Source organism: Lates calcarifer, linkage group LG2, assembly GCF_001640805.2.
Source record: "Lates calcarifer isolate ASB-BC8 linkage group LG2, TLL_Latcal_v3, whole genome shotgun sequence".
Taxonomy (NCBI): domain Eukaryota; kingdom Metazoa; phylum Chordata; class Actinopteri; family Centropomidae; genus Lates; species Lates calcarifer.
The window spans coordinates 10,922,780-10,948,741 of record NC_066834.1 but is presented as its reverse complement, the minus strand read 5'-3'; the positions used below and the strand labels follow the sequence as shown (position 1 = coordinate 10,948,741).

General features: G+C 41.4%; 1 protein-coding gene across 3 annotated transcripts in view; it reads right to left on the bottom strand.

The window, feature by feature from the left end:
- The window catches only part of lrp4 (low density lipoprotein receptor-related protein 4), a 105,589-nt gene that overhangs the window by 10,948 nt on the left and 68,679 nt on the right, over window positions 1-25,962 (bottom strand). For all 3 annotated transcript variants that reach the window (XM_018683327.2, XM_018683328.2, XM_018683329.2), the window contains exons 4-23: window positions 21,862-21,975; window positions 21,646-21,762; window positions 20,742-20,870; window positions 16,824-16,943; window positions 16,464-16,589; window positions 15,544-15,669; window positions 15,120-15,254; window positions 14,213-14,338; window positions 13,492-13,722; window positions 12,817-12,973; window positions 12,016-12,233; window positions 6,627-6,803; window positions 4,526-4,651; window positions 3,549-3,757; window positions 2,786-2,867; window positions 2,569-2,674; window positions 2,287-2,488; window positions 1,971-2,160; window positions 773-904; window positions 72-212 (exon numbers count right to left, since the gene is read on the bottom strand). In XM_018683327.2, coding sequence (XP_018538843.1) covers window positions 72-212; window positions 773-904; window positions 1,971-2,160; window positions 2,287-2,488; window positions 2,569-2,674; window positions 2,786-2,867; window positions 3,549-3,757; window positions 4,526-4,651; window positions 6,627-6,803; window positions 12,016-12,233; window positions 12,817-12,973; window positions 13,492-13,722; window positions 14,213-14,338; window positions 15,120-15,254; window positions 15,544-15,669; window positions 16,464-16,589; window positions 16,824-16,943; window positions 20,742-20,870; window positions 21,646-21,762; window positions 21,862-21,975 — 2,964 coding nt within the window. The remainder of the gene's footprint in view (window positions 1-71; window positions 213-772; window positions 905-1,970; window positions 2,161-2,286; window positions 2,489-2,568; window positions 2,675-2,785; window positions 2,868-3,548; window positions 3,758-4,525; window positions 4,652-6,626; window positions 6,804-12,015; window positions 12,234-12,816; window positions 12,974-13,491; window positions 13,723-14,212; window positions 14,339-15,119; window positions 15,255-15,543; window positions 15,670-16,463; window positions 16,590-16,823; window positions 16,944-20,741; window positions 20,871-21,645; window positions 21,763-21,861; window positions 21,976-25,962) is intronic.

The following is a 25,962-nucleotide window of genomic DNA, read 5'->3' as shown; positions in this document are numbered from 1 at the left end:
TAAGAACACAATTTGAACATCACCTGTCTTTTTGGAAGTGCCAGTTTAAAACTTTGAGAGCACATGCCAACCTTCTTTGGGGTCGACACCGATGGCGATAGTGTTTTTCATGGTGCTATTGACAGCCAGAACCACATCAGCAAAGTAGGGGATATCCAGAGAAACCATCCTGATGTCTGTCCTCCGTGCAAAGATCAGGAAACTGCTCATTCCTGCGCACACGCGCATGCACACGCGCATACATACATACACACACACAGACACACACGCAACACAACACATCAGCACACATCACAGCACCTTTCTGTCAGTATACAAAGTAAGCTGACATGCTTTTATCTTTTATCCCTTTGACATTAACCCTTTGAACTCTATGCTGTTTTTGAGCAGTTTTCTCTCCTTTTCTCTGCAGACTTGAAAAGATATATTCAAGGATTCTGTCACTACTATTGTACTACTATTTCCATCCTACCTTTGTTGATGAAGACAGTGAGTATAATGTTGCTTTGAAAGTCAACAAAGTAGACTCAGTAAATATGTAAATATGGGCTTAAAAACAACAATTAACTAGGTTATTATTGACCCTGAAGAAAGAGATTAAATTTGATTATGAAGAAACATCTTAGGTTAAAAGGAGCATCTTCTTAACAGGGTTTCTCGACATATTTTCAAAAGTTTATCCTTAATGGACATTGTGGAAAATGCTGTGTGATGACGCCTCTATTTTAATTTTTGGGTCAAATTTTTCTGAAATACAAAGGTTGTTTCGTACCAGGCGTGCAGGTCTTCCCATCTGTCTGCAGGTTGATCCCAGTGGGACAAGCACAGCTGGAGGCTTTGGGAGCAGGAGCCAGGAGACAGAGGTGGCTGCAGCCTCCATTATTCACCGCACAAGGGTTACGCACTACAGATGGAGACATACAAACAGACTTAGCTCATCCACTATCCTACTTTCTAGGTCAGCTTAGAGGCATGGAATGGGATGGGAATGGGAGAAATTGGGGCAGACAAAAAAGAAGCACACAACATTGCAGATATAGGCAGTGAAACCCTCCAAAGAATACAGGAAAGCCCCCACACATCAGTGAGATCAGTGAGGTTTCAGTTTGGTATGAGCCCCCGAGGCACCCTGCTCAGCCAATGATGTGGGTTCAGTTTACCTGTAATCCTCCCAGTGTCAGCAAAGACACTGGATCTGAGCTGAGAAAAAGCAGCAAAAATAAGAAGAGTAGAAAGTGATTTTTATCTTTGTAACGAGAGACACTACATAATACATAAACCCAGGACAGAAGTCCATAGGTATAAGGACATAACACATTTTTTGTTTGTATATGTCATATCTCTGCGCTTCAGCACATTGGGTTTGAAATTTAATGATGACTATGAGTTTTAAGAGTGTGTAAAGTGAACTGAAGTGCTTTTGAAGGTGTTCAGACCCATTATGGATGAAGAGTGCATGATTCAAAGTCTGTTTTATGCAAAGTCCCACAATGCAGCAGGACAATGATTCTAAACATATATATCTTAAAAACAGTGCAATCAAACATTGTGACTATTTTCTGCAGGTTCAACTCCAGGTCTGCATTGGTGATATCAAACATGATATGTCTGTGTTATGCATAATCATAAAGTTATTTCTACATGTGAAAAATCTGATGACGTTTTGAAATCTGCTTTGCACTCAGGGCGCTTAAGCTAATGCTGACAGGACAAGCTGCTCCATAACTTAGAAAGCTGAAGGCCCATTTGCCATGCTTGGGGCAAATAATTAGCTACTAAAAATGGCTGTGATGTAAACATCCTCAAATTATAGCTGTGAGTCCATTTCAAGTCCAGTTTCCTTAATTTCAGATCCAAAGTGTCAAGACAAAACAATAAAAATGAAAAAAATGTGTCACTGTCCTTCTACTTGCTGACTGCAGTGTACATGTACAGCTAAGTCACAATCTAGCATGTGGACTCACACAGACCTGTCTCGCGGTGTCTGTGGAACATGTGAATGTCCATGAGGTTCTCCAGGTTTTCGGCCAGTGTGTGCCGTCCCAAGCCTGTGAGCTTGTCAGCGCTCTGGATGCTCTTGGACTGCCAGTCTGTCCAGTACAGCTTGTCCTCGTGTACAGTGAGGCCAAAGGGGTGAGGCAGCTGGCTGCCAATCAAAACCTGGACACAAAACCAGTAGTGGAGGTCTGGTGAGATCAGTTCACCTTCCTAAACATCTGTTTACAGTGCTGATTCCAAATGAACAGAGAAACTAAAAAGCAAATCTTAGCCAAGGATGACTTTTACCTGTCGGTCAGAACCATCAAAGTTGCCATATTCTATAGTCTTCATGCCAGCATCAGCCCAGTAAAGGCGTTTGGTCTCATAGTCAATGGCAAGCCCATTGGGCCAAGTCAGATTGGATGAGATAATGACAATACGATTGGAGGCATCCATTCCTGCACGCTCGATTTTAGGATTAGCACCCCAGTCAGTCCAGTACATGAAACTACAGAGTAAAAGAGAAATAATGAGTGACATGTTAAGGTCAGGTTCATATGTCACTCTTTAAATCTTTTCATATCTCACCCTCCGATTGGGTCAACAACAATGTCCCTGGGTCGGTCCAGGTTCTCCCATATCAAGACAGTCCGCATGGTCCCATCGGCATTAGAAACTTCAATACGATCTGTACCTAAGAGTTAGAAGACGTGACTTGTTGGAATCTGAGAGCACATGTCATGATTGTACATGAAGCATCAGTAATATGATTTTATCTCAGAATATGTGAAATAAGGCTGTTTACCAGCATCAGTCCAGTAGAGCTTGCTGGTCACCCAGTCAATCGCCAAACCAGCTGGGCTCTCCAGACTGGTGTCCACCACCACCTGGAAAAACAGGGACAACAACGATCTGAGTTCTCCCACTCTAGTTTCCATGCAGTCTCAAGGTACATCTTTAACCTTTGAGTCCTTAGATGTGAGAGATACATGGTCACAAATAAAGATAGGTAGATGATCATTTGTAGCAGAGATAGACAACAATAACAACAACAACAAAAAGATCTGCCACTGATAATGAAAGCCACCATTTCACAGCTACAATTCCCCAATCTTCCCTAGATCCGATAGTCATATCCTCTTTACTATATTAGTTCTAGAGTTTAATGTTGTTGAAATTGTTGTTGGCTTCAAGTTTATCCTTCTATTTTGTGATTTGTGTAACTCAATGAATCCCTTTCTTGTAAACAATATTGTCTGTCAGCATTTATACTTTTAAATCTTAATGGGACATTTGTGTGTATGTTGTGTTTTTTTTTCCTGTGTGAAACTGTGCAGTGGTCAACAGACTGAACTGAATTGCAAACAGATCAACCTAACGCGTCACCCTCTATATTTTCTATTGAGCACTGATTGCTGTTGCATTTTCACATCAACCCCAGTAGATGGCAGTATTGCATAAACCTAAATCTTGTACTCTGCAGCTGCTGCTCTCCTCTGTTAAGTCATGGACAGATGAGAAATGATGGGATCAGTGTTGAGTTCAGTCACAGTATGTATCTCACTGACCTCTTGTTCAGTGCCGTTCCACAGTGCTCTGTTGATAGAGTCGGTGGTGACATCTGTCCAGTAGATGTAGCCGTCTTTGGCGTCCCAGTCCAGTGCCACGGCATTGCGCACATCGGCCAGAGGGATGACATCATCGGACATGTCCTCTGTATCAAAGCTGATTCGTCGGATGTCCGTCCTTCGGGCAAAAAGCAGGAACTTGTCAAGACCTGATTAAAGACCAAAGGTCTTCTGTCAGTCTTCTAGGTTTAACAGTGGGGTCAACAGTGAACACAGCACAACAGCACTACCACACAGACAACAAGCAGTCCTTAAAAGGCAAATTCAACCAAACTGATTAATACCATCATAACTCTTCCCTTAACATAATTATCTACAATGACGATAACAAAATGTTACATAATAAACACATTCTACTTTAAGCAGTGCAACTGTCAAAATGTTTTTAAATTGTATTCATTAAAAACTTAATATAAATAAAAAGTCCATTTTAGTTTACCACTATAAATGCACTGGACCAGAACATATAATTCATTTTTATTTCATGTTCCCATTAGTTGAGGTTTTACTTTTAATGTCTTTCTTCACTAAAATTTTGTTTCCTATGACAATCAACTTGCCTGCCATTTAATCAGGAAGATTAACTGCATGTTATGAGATCTTTTCTCAAATTGGTAAAATCTCACAGTCATCTCTTAAATTACCTGCCCACAAATTTTTACATTTTTATGTTTTCTTCATAATCTCAATCCTCTTATTCCAGATTATATTTTATTAATTTAATCACCAGGCCATTAACTTATTTGTCGTTTTCTTGCAATATCCACTACATAAAATTTTTTAATTGTATTTTTATGTATACAGAAGTAGCTTACTAAAATTATTGAGGATGGCATTTATTGTTACATAAATAAAGAAAAAATATAAAATTCATTTATCTGTGAAACATATCAAAATTCAAGGTGGTGAGGACTCACTGTTGGCACAGTTGTAGTGGTCCACCTTCTTGAAGCCTGTGGGGCAGGCACAGGTGTATGTCTTGTTGCTAGGGAGACACAGGTGGCTACAGCCTCCATTGTTGGTGCCACAGCGGTTCCTGCCACCTAGAGGAGAGACAGGCACACACAGCTAAGCACATGATAATTTATGTGGTTAGAAAGAGGCTATCTTTTATACTTTTTTTGCATCCAGCCAGGGACCTCGAATGCACGTCTTCTCTCTCTTTATTTACTGTCTGCTTCTCTACGGTCTGCTGCCAAATTAAAGCAAAATGCCATAAATAAGTCTTGTTCACATACCCATTTCATACATGGCCACTGTCGCCAGTTAAATTTGTGTGAAATTGAGCTTAACTGATGTTATCAGCAAAACAACAAAAAATTATGTGGGTTATGAAAAGCTTTCTATTTTCACTGAAACTGAATAAAGAGGCATTTTGTCTCTTTTCTGGTAAATGTATTAAATGGCATAGTTTAGCACTTTAGGGACTATGCTTATTCACTCTCCACAATTCAGAGTTGCTCTTTTTACCTTTGGACAGAGTGAGTCTGTTTCCTCCTTCCAGTCCTAATGCTAAACTAAGCAAATCTTCTTCTGATGGTAGCTTCATGTTTAGGAAACAGACTTGAGAGTGGTATTGATCTTCTCATCTAATTCTTGGCAAAAAAGCAAAGGAGCCTATTTGCCAAAATGTCAGAACTAGGAAGCAATACAGTATAAACTCCATGTATTTCATGAAGAAAACACATTTCTATAATTAAGATGTTTCTATTTTTCTATTATAAAATATAACTGCAGAGTAGTTCAGTCTTAGGTTCTTCTAAATGTCACAGCATGCATCTGGATTTCACTTGAGTTCAGAAGCCTCTTTGCTTTGATGAAGAGTTCAAATACGTTCATGATATGAACTAACATGACTCACTGAGTCTCAACCAAAACAAAAAGAAAAGTGGCTGACCTCCCTCTGCCAACACAGAGGCAGCTCACAGTTCATATTCGTGTCAGATTGTTTACAGAATTTGATCAGCATGATAACCAAAACTTTCTCTTGGCCTGAGCTCAAGTTCAACAGGGTTTGTTAGCAAAGTCCTTGCTATCATGCTGATAAAACACCTCAATTGGCCATTTCACCACAGGGTCTGACACTAGCACAACAAATCATTCTATCGTGTCAGGATTCGCCAACCGTGTGAGAAAAGTTCTCACTTCTGTGTGCAATGATACCCTTAAAGAAGGTTCATATTTTCCCTGTCTGTCCTCAACCAGCTCATCTTCCACCCTCTTATGTTGAGTTTTTGTTTGATGTTTTGTTGTTCAGCATTTTAGTCTCCTGCTTGCTGCATGACAACATTTTCTTCTGCTTCAGGCGGTTAACTTGGGAGTTTTTTCAAAAATAGGTTCATTGTTCTCACCCAGAGTTCACTTAAAAAAACATCCAATTACAGACAGATTTGATTTGAATGGATTTGGGATAAACAAGCCTCATGAATGAAGAATACCAGTTTTCTTTCACCTTCAACTCAAGCTGAAATTATGTATGGTTTAATATCTCTGCACTGCCCTTTGTCCACAGACTGTATGACATGTGATTGTCAGTGCTTCTCTGTAACTGAAAAACTAATGTATTAAAATCACTGAACCCAAAACCACTGGAACGAGAAGCATAACTACGTCAGTTATTGTGACGTCAATGAGCTTTTTCCTAGCCTGACATTTACTATTGCACATAAATAACTGGCCAAATTACCAATAGTTTTGTGTTTTTGCCTGCGATTGCAAAACCTAGACACAAAAACAAAATGTTAAATTATCGGTATGAAATTCAGCCATTTCTTGCCATTATTTACAATCTACTGAATTTCTCCATTGTGATGCTATTGATTGCCGTGATTGAAGTTGTTGCTTTTTGAAATTGCAATGACAGCAAAAAAATACTCTAATATCAACAATAAATCCTATTAAAAGACATATAACAGAGTATTCTTTTTATAGTAATAGCATAAAAAGTGTGGGACATTACAATGATATTTAACAAACTTTAAACACAGCATTTAGCTTCTGACCAGGCTGTGTACCGACCTGCAGGCTGCCTCTGAGGGTGTAGGGTGTGGATGTCCATGGGGAAGTGCAGCTTGTTGCGAATAATCTCCTGGTTCTTGCCAGTGAATTTGTTGGCGCTGTTGATGCTCTTAGTGTGCCAGTCGGTCCAGTAGAGGCTGTCCTCAAACACTGTGATGGCAAACGGGTGGGGCAGGCCTAAAGAGAGAAGGAGAAACAGAGTTCAGAAAGACGAGAGAGGAGATGCTAACTGAAGCATAGGATTAAACCAGCAACAGGCCAAAGACATTTTTTAATGAAAGAACAAGCTGTTTTTTGAGGGAAGCCCATCATCAAAGTGAACTAAAGCGAGTCTTAAGTTTGACGCCCTTATAATGAGCAAAAAATATTGATTTTGCAAAGTTAATGTGGAGATTTGAAGCCTCTTTCCAAACATAAAAAATGGAAAGAACAAACGCCGCATTTGGCTTGTTCCACCAACACTCTCCAAACATCCTCCCATTCAGTGCTGTGGGCTTGGCTGATGTCATATCGTCCCCATTTAGAGCTGCTTTCAATTACCCTGCCTCTCATCGGCCTGTAGCTGGTTTAGTTGTGGCCAGAGTGTCCAAAAGCAGAGCCACTCCATCAGTTTCCTTAAGTAATGTGACTTTTCCTTCCAGAATCTGAACGCAAGATTGAGAGTCGTCCTTAAACGAGGTCAAATTGACACAAGAGGCTGATTCTGGACAGATAACATCCAGTTCTTGTCTTAGTCTACAACGAAATTTGATTTCCTTTGGAGATCATTTTAATGGGGAGATTTAAATATGGAGGACAGTAATATAGCCCAGATTCTCCCTGCCACTTACAAGGTGTGTATATAGTATGTGTGTTTTAATCTAAAAGCAATCTCATAAGTTTAGGTCTGATGGTCTAAACATCCTTTAAAAGCTTTTTTGAGCTTAATAGGAGAAAAGCTTGGATTTTTTTATTTATATTTCCCCACTTGTCTTGAGAAACTTTTTTTTACAGGATGGACAAAAGGAGCAATAAGCAAGTTAAAAATACAAAAATGATGTCACTTTGTGCGACAGAGCCCCCACCCACCTCAAACAAGCAAGAGGAACACAGAGAAAACAGAACTACAAGATTCAATTCATGTCAAATAACCATGTGTTGTTCTAACTTTAGCAGATAATAATGTGCTGATGTAAAACCCCATCACTTATAGTAAATAATAAGTTTCAGGGACTTAAAAAAGTTGGCTACATTAGAAATTTGCACTGAGGCTTTGAGTCTCTGACTGCGTTTATCTTTGTATAAATTGTTGACTTGTGCTGAAAATTGTCAGTCTCAGTGTTCACAACCCATGTCAGTGGAACCCTGGCTGAAATAGTAACATGTGTAACAGGGAACTCCTTGCAGATTTGTCTCCAGTGGGAACATCTGCTTAGGGTGACTCCTCTACACTCATCCAAATCGAAATTCTCGTTCTCTCTCCAGCTTAATCCTCCTCCAGTGAAGTAGCTGTACAGCCAGTTGGATCAGAGTGCTGAATGGATGGAAAAAGTGATTTCTGCTGCTACATTGAGCCCTGGTGGTGGTGGTGGTGTGGCGAGCATGCTGGCACAGGGCTTTTAAAAACAGCGCTACTCATTTAATGACAGTGTTTTACAGCACAGTGTAAATGTCAAGTGGTAAATGGCTAAAACTGGAGAGAGACCAGAATGATAATGAGCCACGAGGATCAGAGTAATTGTGTGTGTGCTCAAGTGTAAGCTCAATGAGACTAAAGTTTTATCATTTTAATCTTGTGATTTTATTTAACAAAGGAAGCCAAAGTTCTCAAATTTAAATATTGTCTGGATACAAGCAGCCATATAAAAACTTAATCAACTTAATTAAATAGTCTTCAATTGGCAAAATTATTACTGAGCTCAGGAACTGCCTAGACAAAAGATACATGAAGAATTCTCTCTCCTCTTCACACAAGTCCAGGTGTGTGTGAGGTGATACTGGCTGACTGTGTGTGTTTTCTGATCTTATCCTAACATGAGGGATACAAAAGTACACCCCTTTCCCTTCCACTGAGTCACTGACACCTACAAAGGCACCTGGTTTTGATATGGTCACCTTCTTCCCTGTCGTCTCTGGACCCCTATCAAACCCTCCCGCTCTTTTCTTTTCCGGGACAGCTGGAGGAGCAGCTGCAGGGCTGACGAGGCATCAAACATCCCAACCAGCCTTCACAGTAATGTCCCCTTTAACCTACATGTGGCACCTCCTGGTCCTCTCATGCCTCAATTGGATCCGTCGCACTCTCTATCTGCATGTCATCAGCAACACAAGGTCACTTCCAGCTGGACCGCACACTACTCAGACTGCAACACAGGCAAACTTTCCTCCCTTAATTGCGTTCCTCTTTGAGCTAAGCAGTGTTCAATGTTGTTTATGAAATGACAAAGCTAATTTCAGGTTTGTCATGGATTTTGTCCTTGCAGCAAAACAATGTCACAGCTTACATTATCCAAACTATCCAAAGAATACTCATACTCTTAACACAGCGTTAAAGCAGAGAGGTTGACGTCATGACATAAATGTCAATGAAACAGACAAATAAGCAAAATGAAACTAAACTTTCAGACCCAAAGGTAACCTGGTCAGCCCTGTGTATGATTTCAGTAGATGAGGGGACTGATCTTCTGACCAGATGTAAATGGATCAGTCAGCCATATCCAAAAAGTACAGCTTTAGGTATAGGATAGAGTTCATAAGATTTGTTAAAAAGATAAAAAAGTTGGAGATTTAAGTATTGAAGGAATAATTAGAAAAAAAAACACAAAATGTATACTCAAGGTTTATGTAAAAATGTCTCTACTTGGCGACGCTTAATCTCTAGGCAAAGTTCAGACTGTAACAGATAAAAGAAGTTGAGTCACATTTTCAAACCACTATGACTAGAAATTCAGTGCTCTGACTAAGCAACTCATAGTGGTAGTCTCTGTGTACAAGAAATACCAAAACACACAAGGAAACTGACATGAAATTTCTGCCACATTCATACTCTCCAGTGGAAGAGCCCTTTCCAGTTTGGACATGAGTTTACCTCTATTAGCATTGCTGGGGAATAAAGTTAACTCTGCATGTGTGGTATCTCAATCTATCTGACCTATTTCCATGAGTTTTACAGAGCACATTGCTGCTCCCTAGAGAATTAACATTTTATATTTTTATGACCCCACTACCTAATACATTTATTATTGTATTTGCCAATACTTTTGTTCCTTTAAAACGTTACAATAATATACATGTGGACTGAGTTATTGTCCACAAGGGGGCATTGTTTGTTGGTCTATTGTCATTGCTTCCTACTGAAGTGATTGGACATCCAGAGAACTGTCATGCAGCAGACGACTCATGGTCAGTGAGGCATCACTGCAGTACACAGCATTTGTCCTCAGGCAGATGTAGTCTGTGATCATGTCCATACACACCCACACACATTACACCGCCCCTTCTCTTCCTGTCCCCCACCTCAAGGAGCACAGGTGTGTAGACTGGATAGCGGCGTTATCCGTGACACCCGCCTGCCCTCCAGCTCTAATGACAGGGGGAGCTGGCACATATCCAGCTACCACACACACACACACACACACACACACACACACAAACACACACACACACACACACACACACACTCTCACTCACACACACACTCTCACTCACACTCTCTCGCTTTCTCTCTCTCTCTGTCTCACTCTCTGTCTCACTCTCTGTCTCACTCTCTCTCACACACTCAGAGAACTATAGGTGTAGGAAGATACACAATTGTTAACATTCCTGGGCACAGCAGCTCAGAATGTAACCATGTACACACACACACACACACACACTTCCCGTTTTGTCCTGTGTGTTGTCTGAGCAAACAGAGGCTGTGGAGGAAGGACAGGGCCAATTACAGCCTTTTATCCTGAAAGCACACATCATTAAGGAGAGCTCCCTGGGCTGATGGGTGCACACAGACACACACACACACACCCTCACCAGTTTCCCCATCTCTCTTTTCACACTCTTCAACACTCTTGATCGTCACTGATGTGCTTCCATGCCCTCTTTTTTTTCACTTTATCAAAAAAAAAACCCAAATTGAAAGCCACTCGTCAGCTGAAACTTGTGCTCACACTGCACAATTTCTAATGTTATTACTGCAAAATTCATGATTCATACTGCCTTTTTGCAGCCATTGTAAACTGATTTCTTAAAAACATTAATTTATTATTTACAATTTAGTCTGTGCTAAGGAATCATGCAGGGGCATGAATGGCTGAATGGTTTACCTACAACCTGCAGTAGGAGTTTAAAAAAATGCTGATTCTTTACAATATATTGATCTGAAGTTGGAAAGCCAACTGTGTTCATTTGAAAAGTTGGACTAAGTGACTTCTGTCAATCTGCCATAAAGTGTTTCTGTCCCTGATTAGCTTGCATCCTGTACTTTTCATGTTTACCTGACTGATAAACATGATGAGTGAACAACAAAAACTATCAGCAAAAACCAGAGAAACAAATCGTACTGCCACATTAAATCTCAGAGGCAGGTCTGAGTGTGTGGGTGACACATCAGTACCCCGCCTGCTTACATCTGTAAATGCCTGATCCACAATTTTAGTGCACACACACACGCTCAGGCTTCACCATAGGAACCAACAACATAAACAGAGGCACGCAAAGCTTTATGTTGTCATTTATGGCATCTGTGTTTGTGTGTCTGTGCATGTTAGTGGTAGGCACGATGCATAGGCTCTTAAATGGAAATATGGCATTGATTAACTCCACAATATAATGAAGTAGCGCCAGCGTGATACATCCTATATCTAAACCCTTACGTATGTGTATGTGTTTCTTTATGTGTGTGTGGTAATTAATGAGAACCTGAACTCCAGCCAGAACTCTGTGCACCACATCTCTAATGAAAAAACTTCAGCAACTTCTGAGCTTCTTGGATGAACATTTTTCAGGTTTATGAGGTAGTTGTACTTTTATTTTAAAGAGAACCCTTTCAGGTCTTTTGTGTTAAATGAAATATATGAGGGATTAAGGTCAAAGATCTCCTTAAATATTTAAGTCATTAATAAAACTGAAAATCCCCTGCAGTATAATTCAGTCAGGTGCTGATCAAACAGAGGGTACAAAAAAAATCTGTTATACACCTACTTTTTAGGCTCTTCCTCCAGTCTAATTTAAAAAGACTAAATGTGTATGTAACCATAAAAAAGTAGAGTAATGCAACCATACTTTGCTCTTCAAGAACCAATAGGTGGAACTAAAATGTATGTACAATAACCCAAAAGTATCTGTAACAAAACTCCACTACTGAACTGGTCCTTGATACCCAGCCCTATCCAGAAAAGATAAAGTGGGAGTTTACCTTGGCTGATGACAGCCTTGCGGTTGCGTCCATCCAGGTCAGCCCTCTCGATGACATGGTGCTTGGCGTCCACCCAGTACATGCGGCGGCCGGCATAATCGATGGTGAGGCCGTTGGGCCAGAACAGATGTGTGTCTGCAATGACCCGCCGGTTGGAGCCATCCATGTTGGCGTACTCGATTCGAGGTGTGTTGCCCCAGTCTGTCCAGTAGATCTTACTGAGGAGGAAAATGGGACAGTCATGGTTATTTACATCTGCGAGAGTGAGCCTGTTTGAGCAGAATGAGCTGATCCTTGTGGCGTCCACTAAAGACAAGAGGTAAACAGATTGTTGTCAGGATTCAAGACACAGCAGATGTCTGATGTGACAAAAAGTCTCCTCTGTCCTCAATACTCATGTCCCCCTCATCATCACTCATCTGTTACTACTTTTTTGTTATTTTTTAATTATCCCATGCAAATGAGCTACCTAATAAGCTGAATGAGTTTTCTAGCTTTAAATTTCTCTGGGGCTTCATCCAAAACTCTCTCCTGCCACTGCAGCATACGAAACCAAGGAGGAAAACACTCTTAGCTGCTGCCCATTTCATGAAATCCTTGTTCCACACAGATGCTCGCCTGTGGGCACTGCTGTGCTGCCAAACTTTAATCCCTGCTCTGCTGCTACACTACAACTGGGACACATCCAGAGGGGATATATATATGTGTACATCTGAAACCATCTGTAGTGGATTACATAGATTGTGTGTGTGTGTGTGTGTGTGTGTGTGTGTGCGTATGTGAGTGTGTTTAGACTCATACCCCTCTATGGGGTGCAGCGCAATGGCCCTGGGCTTCTCCATGTTCTGCCACAGCAGCACCTTGCGATGCGTCCCATCCAAGTTGGCCACCTCAATCCGGGACGTCCCAGAGTCTGTCCAGTATAACTTGTCATGGATCCAGTCTATGGCCAGTCCACCTAAAGGGGAGAAGAAACATTTAAAACCTGTCTGCATATCAACCCATTTCATAGTATGCTTTCACAACATGTGATCAGAGCATCACAGCAGAGAGGGGTTGAATTGAGGGAGAGAGAACAAGACAAGAATAGTAAGTAAAAAGAACATAACATAAAATATAAAAAAGAAAAAAAAAATGAACAAGGACTCAGTGTGAAATATACTGAGGAGAAAAAAGAGAGACAGAGTGAGTTCAAAAGAGCAAGAGACACTGTAGCTGAGAGAAAGCATCAAAGAGAGAACAAAAAGCAAAAGACAGAACAAAAAACAAGTAGACTGAAAATAAGTGAGACAGAGAAAGCAAAAAAGACTTGTTTGAACAGCACTGATGTCATACTGCTGAACATATATATGAACATGGTGATAGATGAAGTGAAGGAGAGCAGAGCAAGGCAGCAGAGTTGAATAAATTGGAAAAATGATAAATGAGCCTGTAGTCCTGAATTTGAACCTGCGTCCTACTGGCCTCCACACCCACCTGGGCTCTCCAGACCAGTGGAGACGACCTCCTCTACGTTGGAGCCATTGAGGTTGGCTTTCATGATGCGGTCCAGTGTCACATCCGACCAGAAAACCAGCTCGCGACTGTGGTGGAAGTCCAGGGCGATGGCGTTCTCTAGGTTGTTAAGCAGCAGGGTGTACTCGGAACGATGTGGCAAAACCTGACGGATGTCGATACGGTTGGCAAACAGCAGAACCGGCTCTGGACCTAATGGAGGACAGAAAGACAGACAGGGATGGAGACGATGTGAATTAAAGTGGAAAGGAAAACAGAGAGACGCCAAACATGAGGTGAAAGTTGTAAAGTAACAAAAGAAGACAGAGACAAAAAAAAGCTTGAGTTAAGACTGTCAGTCACTTTTAATAACAGTGAGCATCAATCTCAATAGAGGTGAAGGTCTGGGTGCTGGCAGCTGCCTGACAGACAGTCCTGACCTGGGTTTAACTCTGGTCTGCAGTAGATTTATGGGCTGCTGTACCAAGGCTGCACTCTACCTCGACTGCATATCTAAATCTAGTCCAGACCCTCCGAATAAGTCAACCTCATTCTCAGTCCAATACCCCGGAGCAGAGGAATGGATACGGTTACTGTTGAGGCAAGTATAAACACTATGCAACCGTGTTTTTATTGGAGGTCAAACCCCAGTGACTCTCTGTGGTCACATGTCAAGGTTGAAACATAGTACAGTGGTTTTTACCCAAAGCTTTGCAGCTGCGCTTGTCAGGCCGGAGCTCGTAGCCCTGAACGCACCAGCACTGGAACCCCCCCTCCGTGTTGGTACAGCCCTGGCTGCAGTAGCCTTCTTCAGCACACTCGTCCACATCTGGAACGGACCACAGAGGCAGAGGACAAGGGGGGGGCATCAAATTCGAACAAGGTTAACAATTAATTCAAGACAAGAGTAAAGCTCATTCACTTCAGTAACACATTCTTGTCACACCCCTTAAACTTTGAGTTAATTTCTTGACCTTGCAAGCACACTCCTAGAATCTGGAAACAAATATCCTAAAGATTTGACTGTCTTCATGAATTTCAAAATTCTGGCCATAAAACTTTCGACTTGTGGCAGACCTCCCAGATTCAGATCCACACCAATTTCTAATCAATAACTTCTTAGTCCATAGCTAAACTTTCCACAGTTCCATGGAAATTTGTTCATACTTTTGTGAAAAATTCTGCTGACATAGACAAACTGACTTAATAACAAGAGTGAACACATAAACTCTGTGAGTGTAGCAATGGACATCGATGACAGGCCACATTTCAGAGGTCAAAGATAGTATCTGTAACATAGCAGTTCCTTTGCAGTATTTTGCTACCTATCAGTACTCCCTGTTCACTATTCTTTTTAAATTCCTGATTCTTGGATCAGGAACAGGAGGGAGTTTAGTTTAGTATTTTAACTTTAGTTTTGTGTAGGTTGCTTAGCAACTGACCAATTGTCAAACTCTGCAGAGGTCATGAATATTAACACCCTCAGCCTGCTCACTCCCTTTCAATACGAACACTTGATGTCTGATTGTAATGTGTATGTACACACGTACACACACACAGACACAGACACACACACACACACACACAGACACACACACACTGAGTGTTACCCTGGCAGGCTTTGCCGTCATCCATCAGTCGGTATCCGGTGTGACAGGTGCATTGGACCAGTCCTCTGACCATCTGACACTTCTGGGAGCAGCCTCCGTTATTCTGGTTACAGTTGCCCTCGCTGGAGCGCGGACCTGCACGGGGAACATAAACACAGCATGCTGATTCAGTATAAATACAACCACACACTGTAAAAAGTATCTGACTCATCTGGTATTGAGCCTTGAAATATTTCTGGCCCACAAGCGGCGAGGCAGGAGGATGGTGATGTTGGTCGGTCTGGTCCTGGCTAAGAAATCTAAGGCCTCACCTTGACCAACATTTGGGTGGGTCATCACGGTTTTATATTTTCTGTGCATTTTCATGCTGATGAACTTAAAGACTTAATGTTCAGTCTTTATACTGCAGTACAGATTAACTCACGGCAGTCATGGTGTGGGTGTTCGTCAGTCCCGTCTCCACAGTCGTTGACCTCATTACACACCTTCCTCTGACCAATACAGCGTCCATTCCCACACTGGAACTGATCAGGAGCGCATGGAGGACTTTCTGTGGGGAGATATGATGATATACCCTGTGAGACATCATACATCTGCCAACCTGCACAGATTTTTCCAACTGTTTCTTCTACTCTTACTTCTGTCCCACACACAGACAGAATAGAAACAACTGTATATCTCCCACTCTGCCTTGTTACAAAAAACAGTTTCAGCTTTAAGTACACCGCCAATGGTTATTAAGAGAGCTTACGTGTTTTATTTTGGATTTTCCATTAACCTCTCCCACCAGTGAGGCCAAAAATACATGTGAATGTTGATTATGAGGTTGTTTGAAAGTCTCATAGACTGCAGTGTATCCAGAGACTCCTAACATGTCAGGCTGAACTACAGGGGAATGTACAAATGAGGTAAAAGACATTTTGATTTGATGCAACTGTGCGGCCATAAAAATGACATAATGGCTTTGAATATTTCATCACATATGAATGAAGGGCTGCAACAAGCAAGTAAAGAAAGACATTTTTAAATAACTTTAAGGGGAAAATTTAGGAACACGTGGGTTAAAAAGGCTGATGATCTTCATAATTTCTCTGCTCCCTCTTCATTTTTCATCTCTATTCCAATATACAGGTAAGTTTCAATTGCTGGGTTGATGGAGTCTTCTCATCAATGAAGGAACTGCCAAACCGATCAGTCTACTGTTTGAAAGCAACTGTGTTTCTCAACCAATAAAAAAAGTGTATTTGTCAGTAGAGGAGGGCTGTTCTGAGCTGTTGTCATGGCTACGATTGAAGCTTGTGTTATATTTAGCTTCTGAAAACAAGATAACAACCACAGTCTTACCAGTTTTCTCACAGCCCTCTTCATCACTGCGATCCGAGCAGTCGTCCTCGCCATCACATCTCCATGACAACCGCACACAGCGTCCAGTTCCACATCGGAACTGGTCAGCCGTGCACATGGACGTGGCTGCAGGGGACACGCGCAGAAACACAAGATGTATTATTTCATTCTTAGATCAGGTGATTTGGGATATTCTGAGCGACTGCCTGCTTTCCATCACTAGCATGAAGTCAGATAAAAGACTGAAATTAAAATAAACAATCATATGAATAGGAAATGAAAAAGTGAACATACACATTTATAGATACAAAGCTCTGTAACAAGATTCGTTCAGTGAGTCTGATAAGCGCAGCTACTCACTGCAGTTCTTCTCATCTGATTGGTCGTCACAGTCATACTCGCCGTCGCACCTCCAGCCAGCATTGATGCACATCCCACTGCTGCACATGAATTCAACTGATCTGCAGGGCTGGTGGGAGGCTGCGCACACACACAGGCAACAACATCACAGCTGTAATTACACACTTTTATGTTAAACAAAATCTTCACAACTTAAATATCTAGTATATAATTCATTAGTGCTTCTCAACATGGGGTGCAGACCCTTTTTATAGTGTGGTAAAACATGATGGTGTTTACCACCATTTCAAACTTTCATGAGTTGACCCAGTTTTCTTTGTGAAATGCTAAATTATTTCAGGTTCTTTTCCTCCTATTCTCCTCTGATGATATTTTTGGTTAATCAACTGATCAAGTTTTGTATAGATTCATTATTTCAGTCATATATCTGGTTCCAGCTTCTTAAATTGTAAGTTGAGTATCTTTGGGTTTGGGCTGTTGGTTGTCAAAAGCAAGGAATTTAGGAAGTTCTGACAGGCGTTTTTCAATATTTTCAGGAATTTTATAAGACTAAGTGACTGATTGATTAAGTAGAAAAATGAGTCTGGACCCAAGAAGCCTTGTAATACTGGATAAGATTCAAAGCTTTACTGTCACATGTACAGAAGAACAAGCCACAGCAACTGTACAATGAAGCTTCTTAGCTTGCTATCCACCACATCTACATCTGCTCTGATTGCTGTCCATGGGAAAAATATATCCCATATACATTAATTGGTTAGGTTTATTTTGGCTGCCTTGTTACCATCTGTGACTACAGATCATAGCTGTCCCACCTTAAAATCTCCCTCCACATCTCTACATGTGATCATCAGATCAAAGTGAAGCTCAAACTGGCTAGTAGATGAGGACGGAGGTGGATGAGAAGATTACAGCTCAATCAAACATAAGCATGTTAAATCCTGAGCATATGTGTGTGTGTGTGTGTATATGTGTGCACTTCTTTGACACGTTTCCTCCTGACAGCACGAGTCGGCTCCCATCGACGCTACGGTGGGCGTGAGATAAGTGAGGAACGAAATGACAAGCAGGGGAAGAAAGGCAAGAGAAAAAAAAAGAGATGTTGTAGAGCTTCAAGCTTCCCCGTGCTGACTTATCAGCTGGGCGAGAGAAGAGAGAGATGATCAAAACAGCAGGTGGCTCACCCACGGAGAGGGGAAGAAAGAGAGAGGGAGAGGGAGAGAGGGAGGGAGAGAAAGAGAGAGAGAGAGAGAGAGAGAGACTTATAGGGCGCAAGGATCAGTGTGGGACTCAGACGAATACACGGACGCCCACACACACACTCAAATGATTCATCCACCCTTTATCTCACTCCTTGTCTCTCTCTCTCTCTCTCTCTCTCTCACACACACACACACACACACTTGCACACACACAAACATACCAACTATGCTCTTTCATCTGCTCAGCCATGCAGCCGAAAGCAGTATCAGTGTTTGCAACAAGGCATGCAAGTGTGAGTGTTTTTTGGATGTGTGTGTTTATGTGTGTGTGCATTCACATGAAGGAGGGAGGGGGAAAGGGGGAGAGACTAAGAGAGAGAGAGAGTGAGAGACAGAGAGACAGACAGGGAGAGGGAGAGAAAGAGAGAGAGAGAGAGAGGTCTCTAACAAAGCACCCTTCATGTGTCTGGAGAGTCGATGCCAAGGAATGCTGTCTGAGGATGGGCTGTCTTATGCCTCTGAGGAATGCCTCCTGTGTGTGTGCGCGTGCGCGTGTGTGTGTGTCCGCAAACTATTCATACATTTGAGAAAGCAAAGTCTTTTTTTTCAAAGCCTCATGAGATGCAATTTGCTACAACTCAACAAAAAATAATGGTCAGTTTGAGTAAGTAGTAATTAAGAGTAAAGGACAGCAGGAAATGAACAGTTAGTGGACACGAGGTCCGGCTGTTTTCTGTACATCAGACAGGATGTAGACTGATCTACTAACCCTGACCATGCAGTGCAAAGAATCCTGTCATTGCTGAGTGAAGATGTGAGACTGCTAACAGGTTTTAGGGCATTTTTTGTGTTTGAGCTTCTCCTCACGTCATGACACATGAATGCAAACTTCTAAAGATCCAAACAGCAATACCTTGTTAATTTGGATCTGATATGTGCTGTAGTGTTTTTACCACACAGTTATTTTAAGTATTTTTCGGGCCCATCTACTGTCTCTCTCTCTATTTTTTTCATTTTTTTTTTACTTTTTATAAGCTTTCATGCCAGTTCTACTTTCAAAAAAAAAAACACTAAGCACTTCAGAAGCGAGGCAGCAATTAAAAAACCTGGATGTGGGAGGAGACGAGAGAGAAACAGAGAGAGCAGCTCAGTCGACTAACATGACCTTACAGATGATCAAACGATGTTACAAAACCTTGAAGCTGTGCTTATCGCACTGCAGATAAAAGCATCAAAGGGGGGAAACCACCATGTATGAGTGCTTATGTGTGTGTGGGTCTGTGTCTTTGTGTGTGAGAGAGAGAGAGAGAGATTTGGTGGGCTGTTATAGACAATGAGCGAATGGAACGAACATGTGAGAACTCAGAGATGAGAGGACGAGGAGGAAGATGCTGAGAGATTTGTCAGCAGCAGGCTGCGTCTCTGGAGTGAGGAGAGAGAAACATGATAGTCTGCGCTAATCGGGACCATGGCTTCACTGTGTGTGTGTGTGTGTGTGTGTGTGTGTGTGTGATATAGTGACTGAAAAGATGTAAAAGACTGAGCATTTTCCAGTTCTGACAGACGCTGGTAAGCGGGGGTCTGCAAGCAGCAGCTGCTCCTGAGCTCAACCTGCCGTGGAGCATTAAGACATGAAGTCGAAACTTAACGTTGAGGCGAAGTAAAGTTGCCGGACCTGAGACACCAGATGCATCTCTTAAAGCACCTAAACTTCATATGTTAAGTATTAAAATAAGGCTGTGTTGGTGTCATTTGACCAGATTTGAAGTGAATCCATCTTTGCAAATATGAAGATTTACCTCTTTCCTCTGGTTTCCTCTGTGACTAACTCTGGGCTTCTGGGCAGTTGACCAAAAAAAAAACAAAACAATTAACACGTCACTTGACAGTGAAAATAATCTTCAGTTGCAACCCTGTCTATCACACACCACATCTTGTTCAAAGGTTCAGGTTTTACACTGACAAGTGTCCACAGTGGTACTTATTCAGTTGGTGCAATTAATTAATGATTAATGCCTAAACCTAGACTTCCTGTTCAGATAAGCCTACAATGTACTTCTAAACTCCAGTTGAACTTGTGCAGTTCAACTACATAGAAGCTGTAGGACATGAGAATGGGTTGCTGTTTTTCGACATGTGCAGCATTGCCACTGGGAGAAGAGAAAAAGAAGGGATGGAGAGAGGAAAGATGTATGCCAAAGAGGAACAAGAAACTTAACTGTGCAAGACACTGTTTAGTGAGAGCCTGGAGCGCTGCCACGGATCCTAAAGAGTGTGTGTGTGTGTGTGTGCGCGTGTGTTTATATGTGCGTGTGTGTAAGCAGATAACAACAGCTCACTGTGAGCTTTATACCAGCAGGACAGGCTGGATCAACCACTCTACTTATGTGTTGTTTTGTTTTGTTCTTGGACTTCCACCAAGTTTGCATTTTCAAAGTGAGGACATTTTTTTAAAAAGAGATATCTCTCTGTGAAATCTTCATTCCTGTCCGGAAGAAGTCTGAAGACAGTGCATGCATTAAGGATTAATCTTGACTAGTTTTAAGGTTTAGTCATGTAAAGTTAAAGAAAAAATTAAGAGCTTGACTGATATATTAGCCATAACAGCTCATTAGCGAGGAGGGGAAATATTTTTCCTTTAATGTTGGAAGTGTGTGTGTGTGTGTGTGTGTGTGTGTGTGTGTGTGTGTGTGTGAGTGAGTGACAGAAAACTTACAACAGTCCGACTCATCCGACCAGTCTCCGCAGTCGTCGTCTCCATCACAGTGGTAAATGTCCAGGATACAGCGTCCATATGCGCACTGGAACTCCTCCACGCTGCAGGTGGCTGTCATCACATCTGAGGCTGCACAGAGGCACAAACATGTTAAACAGATGCTGATGCTGGAAAAGATGGTGCAGCAGTTGGCTGTCTGAGGCTCTTTGAAGCTTCAGCTGCTCTGCGCTGATTGTCAGAAACTATACATGAAAAGAAGGAGAAGAGCAGCTCTCTATTAAGACTGCGCACATGTTTACATGCTCTGTGGTAAACTAGTTACTGTGTGATCTTAGCTTACATGCAGCTGGTCAGTTTATCCACTTCTCTTGGCCACAATTTTAAATCATGACACTCCAGAGTTTTTGATCTTTAAGTCTGGACTTCGGCCTATGGAGAAGACTCTCATGTGCAAGCAGACAATTTGTCCTGTTTTATAAATAACATGGTGTTCAGATATGGAAACTTACTTGGTTAGAATCATTTATTTCAGCTTGTGAATTTTAGTCTGACCTTTGGATTTTATTATTTTTGATATGACAGCAAACCCCTACTATGAATAATGGCTTCTCTTTTTATCCTGTCACGCTGCTGCCAAAGATAAGTTCCCTGTTTGAAGTGTTTATGGAACACTTGTCTTGTCACTTGCCTTATAAAAACCAAACCGTGTTCAAGACTCAGAAAAAAAAAAAAAATCACCATCTCTAACCTGGATTTTCTTTCTTAGATTTGTCTTTTATGTGGTTATAATGGTTAAAATGCTTGATGCTTTAAAATGAGAAGTATTCAGGCTGTCTCTTATTGTCCCTTTTTTTAAGCATACACACACACACACACACACACATACACACTCAGAATAACTTACGGCAGTTTTCCTCATCTGATCCATCCTTACAATCCGTGTCTCCGTCACAGTACCAGTGCTCAGCGATACAGCTGCCATCTGTGCAGCGGAACTCCTTGTCTGAACATTTACGCATGTCTGGCATGGACAACACACAAGTCACATTTATGAGACAGTTGCGGACTAATGATGTGCTTGCATGCTGGCGTTCCTGTGTGTCTCAGCATGTGTACCCACCACACTGTTCATCGCTGTTGTCCCCACAATCATTGTCACCATCACAGTGCCACAGGCTGCGAATGCAATAGCCATTCTGGCAGTGAAACTCGTCCTCCTCACACTCCCTGGGGGCTGCAGAGAGAAAAAAAGAAAGGTTTCAGAGGACAAATAATGAGGATACTACAAAAGCTAAGAGCAGACACTGTACAAGAACGTGATAAGAGGCGGCCGTCTCTGAGCTGCACTGACATCAGGGAAACAGGGACCTTGAATGTCCAGTTCAGAACAAAGAACTGAGGAGAAGCAACAGAGATTTTTCTCTTCATAAACATGTTGAACCCTCCTGAGTCTGCAGGTCCAGAGCTAAAAGAGTCCTGTGGTTCGATCACTGCACAAAAGACGTCCAATCGACAGCTACTGTAACACAGTGAAGGCTGAATAAAGTCGTGCTGAGTGTGTATGTGCGGCTATCTTCACAGTCCCTGACTGATCAGAGGGAAAACATTTGCTGCAGTAATGACTATATTTATACAGCACTTTCCCAAGACATGTAACAAATGTCTTACAAAAAACCCATAAAACCAAACCACCTTAACGAGTGGCTGTAAAAAATTCGGTGATTCATCCCTCAGCGAGCACAGAGCCTGTGGTCAGTTTGAATTAATGTTGGAACATGGACAAAACACTTAAAACATCCACAGAAATATCCTAAACCACAATTTAAGCATAATCCTCATCTCTACTGTCCATCTGCATGCTCATGTTCCAAATACTTTAGCAAGAATAGGGCTTATATTTTGTCATATTTCTTAATGAATCCTTTACATTTCAAACCCAGTTTAAATTCAGGACTGATTTAATGAATCAAACCTGAGATCCAGCATCTTGTTCTATATCTTAAACAAATGTACTGTCTGCTGTAGGTTACAAAATGTTGTTTCACTAGACAGTTAACCTTGAGAAATGAGATAAAAGACACATTTGTCGACAGAAACAAGTCACTCCCTCCAGTGAACTTTGAGCGCTGTGACATTAACAGTGTTTCAGTTTCAAACCCTTTCATTTATTCAAACGACTCTTCCACCCTTCTTCTTTAATCACACCTCCATTGATAAAAAGACTGAATGGATTTTCAAAACACTGCCTTATATACTGTTACCACCGCAATCGATGGTAAAGCCTAGCCATGCTCGCCTGGGGCCGAGTAAACAGCTTCGTCAAGGAGAACCAATGATGGATGGCCCCTGGCAGGAGGTAATCTATAATTTATCACTGCTGTGTGTGAGTGTTAGACAGCTGAGACAAACGGAGACTGATAAGGACAGACAGAGACAGAAGGATGCCCACAGAATAGAGGGACGAGGGACGGGGGGGGAGATGAAGCTTTTCTTTATTTCAGTGAGATTTTTCATCTTTTCTCAGGTGTGTTGCAGCACAGCAGGACGAGTCAAGGCTGCCACAGACACACTTCACTTTTGAGATAAGTGACATGACATGAGTCTCTAGGGCCTGTGTGTTTATATGGTTGTGTGTTTGTGTACAACTTTTTTAAACGTCTGTGGATAGTGAATATTTCTGCGTGCCTGAGAAAAATGTTGCTGTTGCAGTACATTTTATATAATGTTGATGAAAACATAGAAATCTGAAAATTAAACCTATAATCCACAAACACTCAGTATGCAAATGATTTTTACTTTTCTTCTTTTTTAATTCACATGGTTGCACATTGGCAGCTTATTTTCAGGGCTTCGTTCAAAATAAAATCATGTAGGCACAGCAACGTGATTGATGTATGAAACAGTGGAGGTGAATGGAATCTTGGTGGTGATACATTTGAGTCAAAAGAAATGTGCCTTTTCAGAGACAACACTGCAGCTGCCCACAGTTCTCCAAAGAGCTGTTGTACTTCATATCAAAAAATAGTTGTTAGTGAGGTCTGTGAATCATCATTAGAAGAAGAAATGTTGCTGTTAAAAATGCGAAAATGTTATTTTTCAGGCCTTTTAAGACAATTCCATTACCTCCACTGTGTTAGACCGAAGGCAGAAATATCAAAGATGGATATCTCAAAACCTAAGCACAACCAGTCCACAGAAACATGGCTAAATGCCACTAAGAGTAAGAGAGAAAATGTTTTTCTGTACTGACCCTTAAAGCTAACATCCAAAATGTTGTCCTTGTTTCCCCTGTACTACCACTTGACCAACACTGGACTTTGAGGTTGATACCATATAGGCTAATATTCAGTTAAAAATAAATAAACCCATAGCTTAACCAAACATTTTTGACAAGGATCCCTTAAATTTGGTTATTAAAGATTTGTGACCAGGCTATGTACTGAGCAGAACAGTGGTCTCTGAACGAGTAAATAATGGTAATGGAATTAAATAATGGCATTACTGTTTAGAAATGATTTTTTTGTTACTAATCAGCCAAGATACAGTATAAATTTGATACAACGAATGAGTGACAAGTAAATATTGTGCAATATATCAGCCAGGACGAATGAGCAGTCAGATGCTACTTTAAACTGTTAAACCTCAGCTGACCTCAACCACACCGACCTCCCCTCAGCCTGAACACCCTTCCCCCTGCAAAAAACAGAAAAAGATTTAAACCATAAAAGCTCAACGGCAGGTCCAAATGAAAATTTAATTTTAACCTGCACTATCGACAAACACACTCATTTAATCTATTATTCAACTTGTTAGAAAATTATTGATTTGCTCCCTTTCTCTGCCTCTCCCATGCTCCCGCTCCCCTCCCACCAGTGAGGTAAACAGAGGGAGGTCGGAGGTCAACAAGCCCTCAAGACGCTCATCATTCACACAGCAGCCAAACGTCAAAGGGCAAAGGGCACGGAGAGTCATTACCAGGCTGCCTGCATTTGTGTGTGTGTGTGTGTGTGTGGTGAAATGATTTTTTTTTGTTGTTGTTGTTTTTTTTTCTGCGAAATGTCTTATAAAATTCAAAAATTCAGAATATCTCATGTTCAAACACAGGCACACCTAAGTCTCCATGTTTGTCTGGAATCTTGACAACTACTTCAGTTCCAGCCGAGCGTGGAGGATTGTCTCCCCGTCTCTAAATAATGAAATAATACCACTGCATGGAGGCAAGAAACAAAATATATTGGGAGGTGAAAGACAGACCAGGGGGAAAAAATGAAGAGAAAGAAAGAAGCATGAAATAATAAGTAGTTTGGGGAACGGGGGAAGGAGGGAAATTTACTGGGCATGAAGATGAAAAATTCATAGCCGGCCTCCCCATCAGGAAGTGATTCGGTGTCTGGCTGCTGATACAGTATGTGGGTCAACAAAGGAGGAGAAGAATTCACTGAATGACAGACAGAGAAGAGGAATAATTCAGAAGAGAAAGAGTTAACCTGTCTGTAACTGCTGTGCACACAAGCTACATGAGATATAATACAAGAGGTTTTATGGAAAACAATCACTGTCAAGTTCGGGAGCTATTAAAGATTTTATTTGAGTGCTGCTAAGGCAAGAAGCTGCCTCTCATCATGGTGCCTCTTCTCATATACTACAGATGCCACTATTAATACTTAACAATGCAGATCATTTAAAGCAGCCATCTTCTAATTTTCAGGCACAGTGTACATCAGTCAGTCTGTCAGTCCAAATATTTCAATAAATCCTCAATACATTGCAATGAATTAATGGTCGTTAATAGTCTACCACTATTAAATAACCAATATCAAATGACAAACAGGCTATTATTGATGTTAGAACACTGAAATGAGTTAAACAACATGTTGGTGGTTGAAAACACTCAAGTTTCTCTGTGACTGCAAGGTGTCATGGGAAAGAAGAGACTTTATCTTTAGCTAAAATTTGTCCCTAAAAAGACACCGCCTGACTCAGCCACATGTTGTCTCCATTAGAAGCACATCACCCCCTGTGGCTAATTCTGTCCCGAGCCAGAGTTTTAAGTGTGATTAAACTGAATCACCAAGCTGTCACTGACAGTGTGATGGAATGACTGGCCTGCAGTGTACATCCACAGGGATCAGACTGCACACATGGAGCCTTCTGAGTCATTACGGGCAAATACAGAGACTAAAAGTGGACGATGTGTTCACAGAATCTGACCACTAACTCC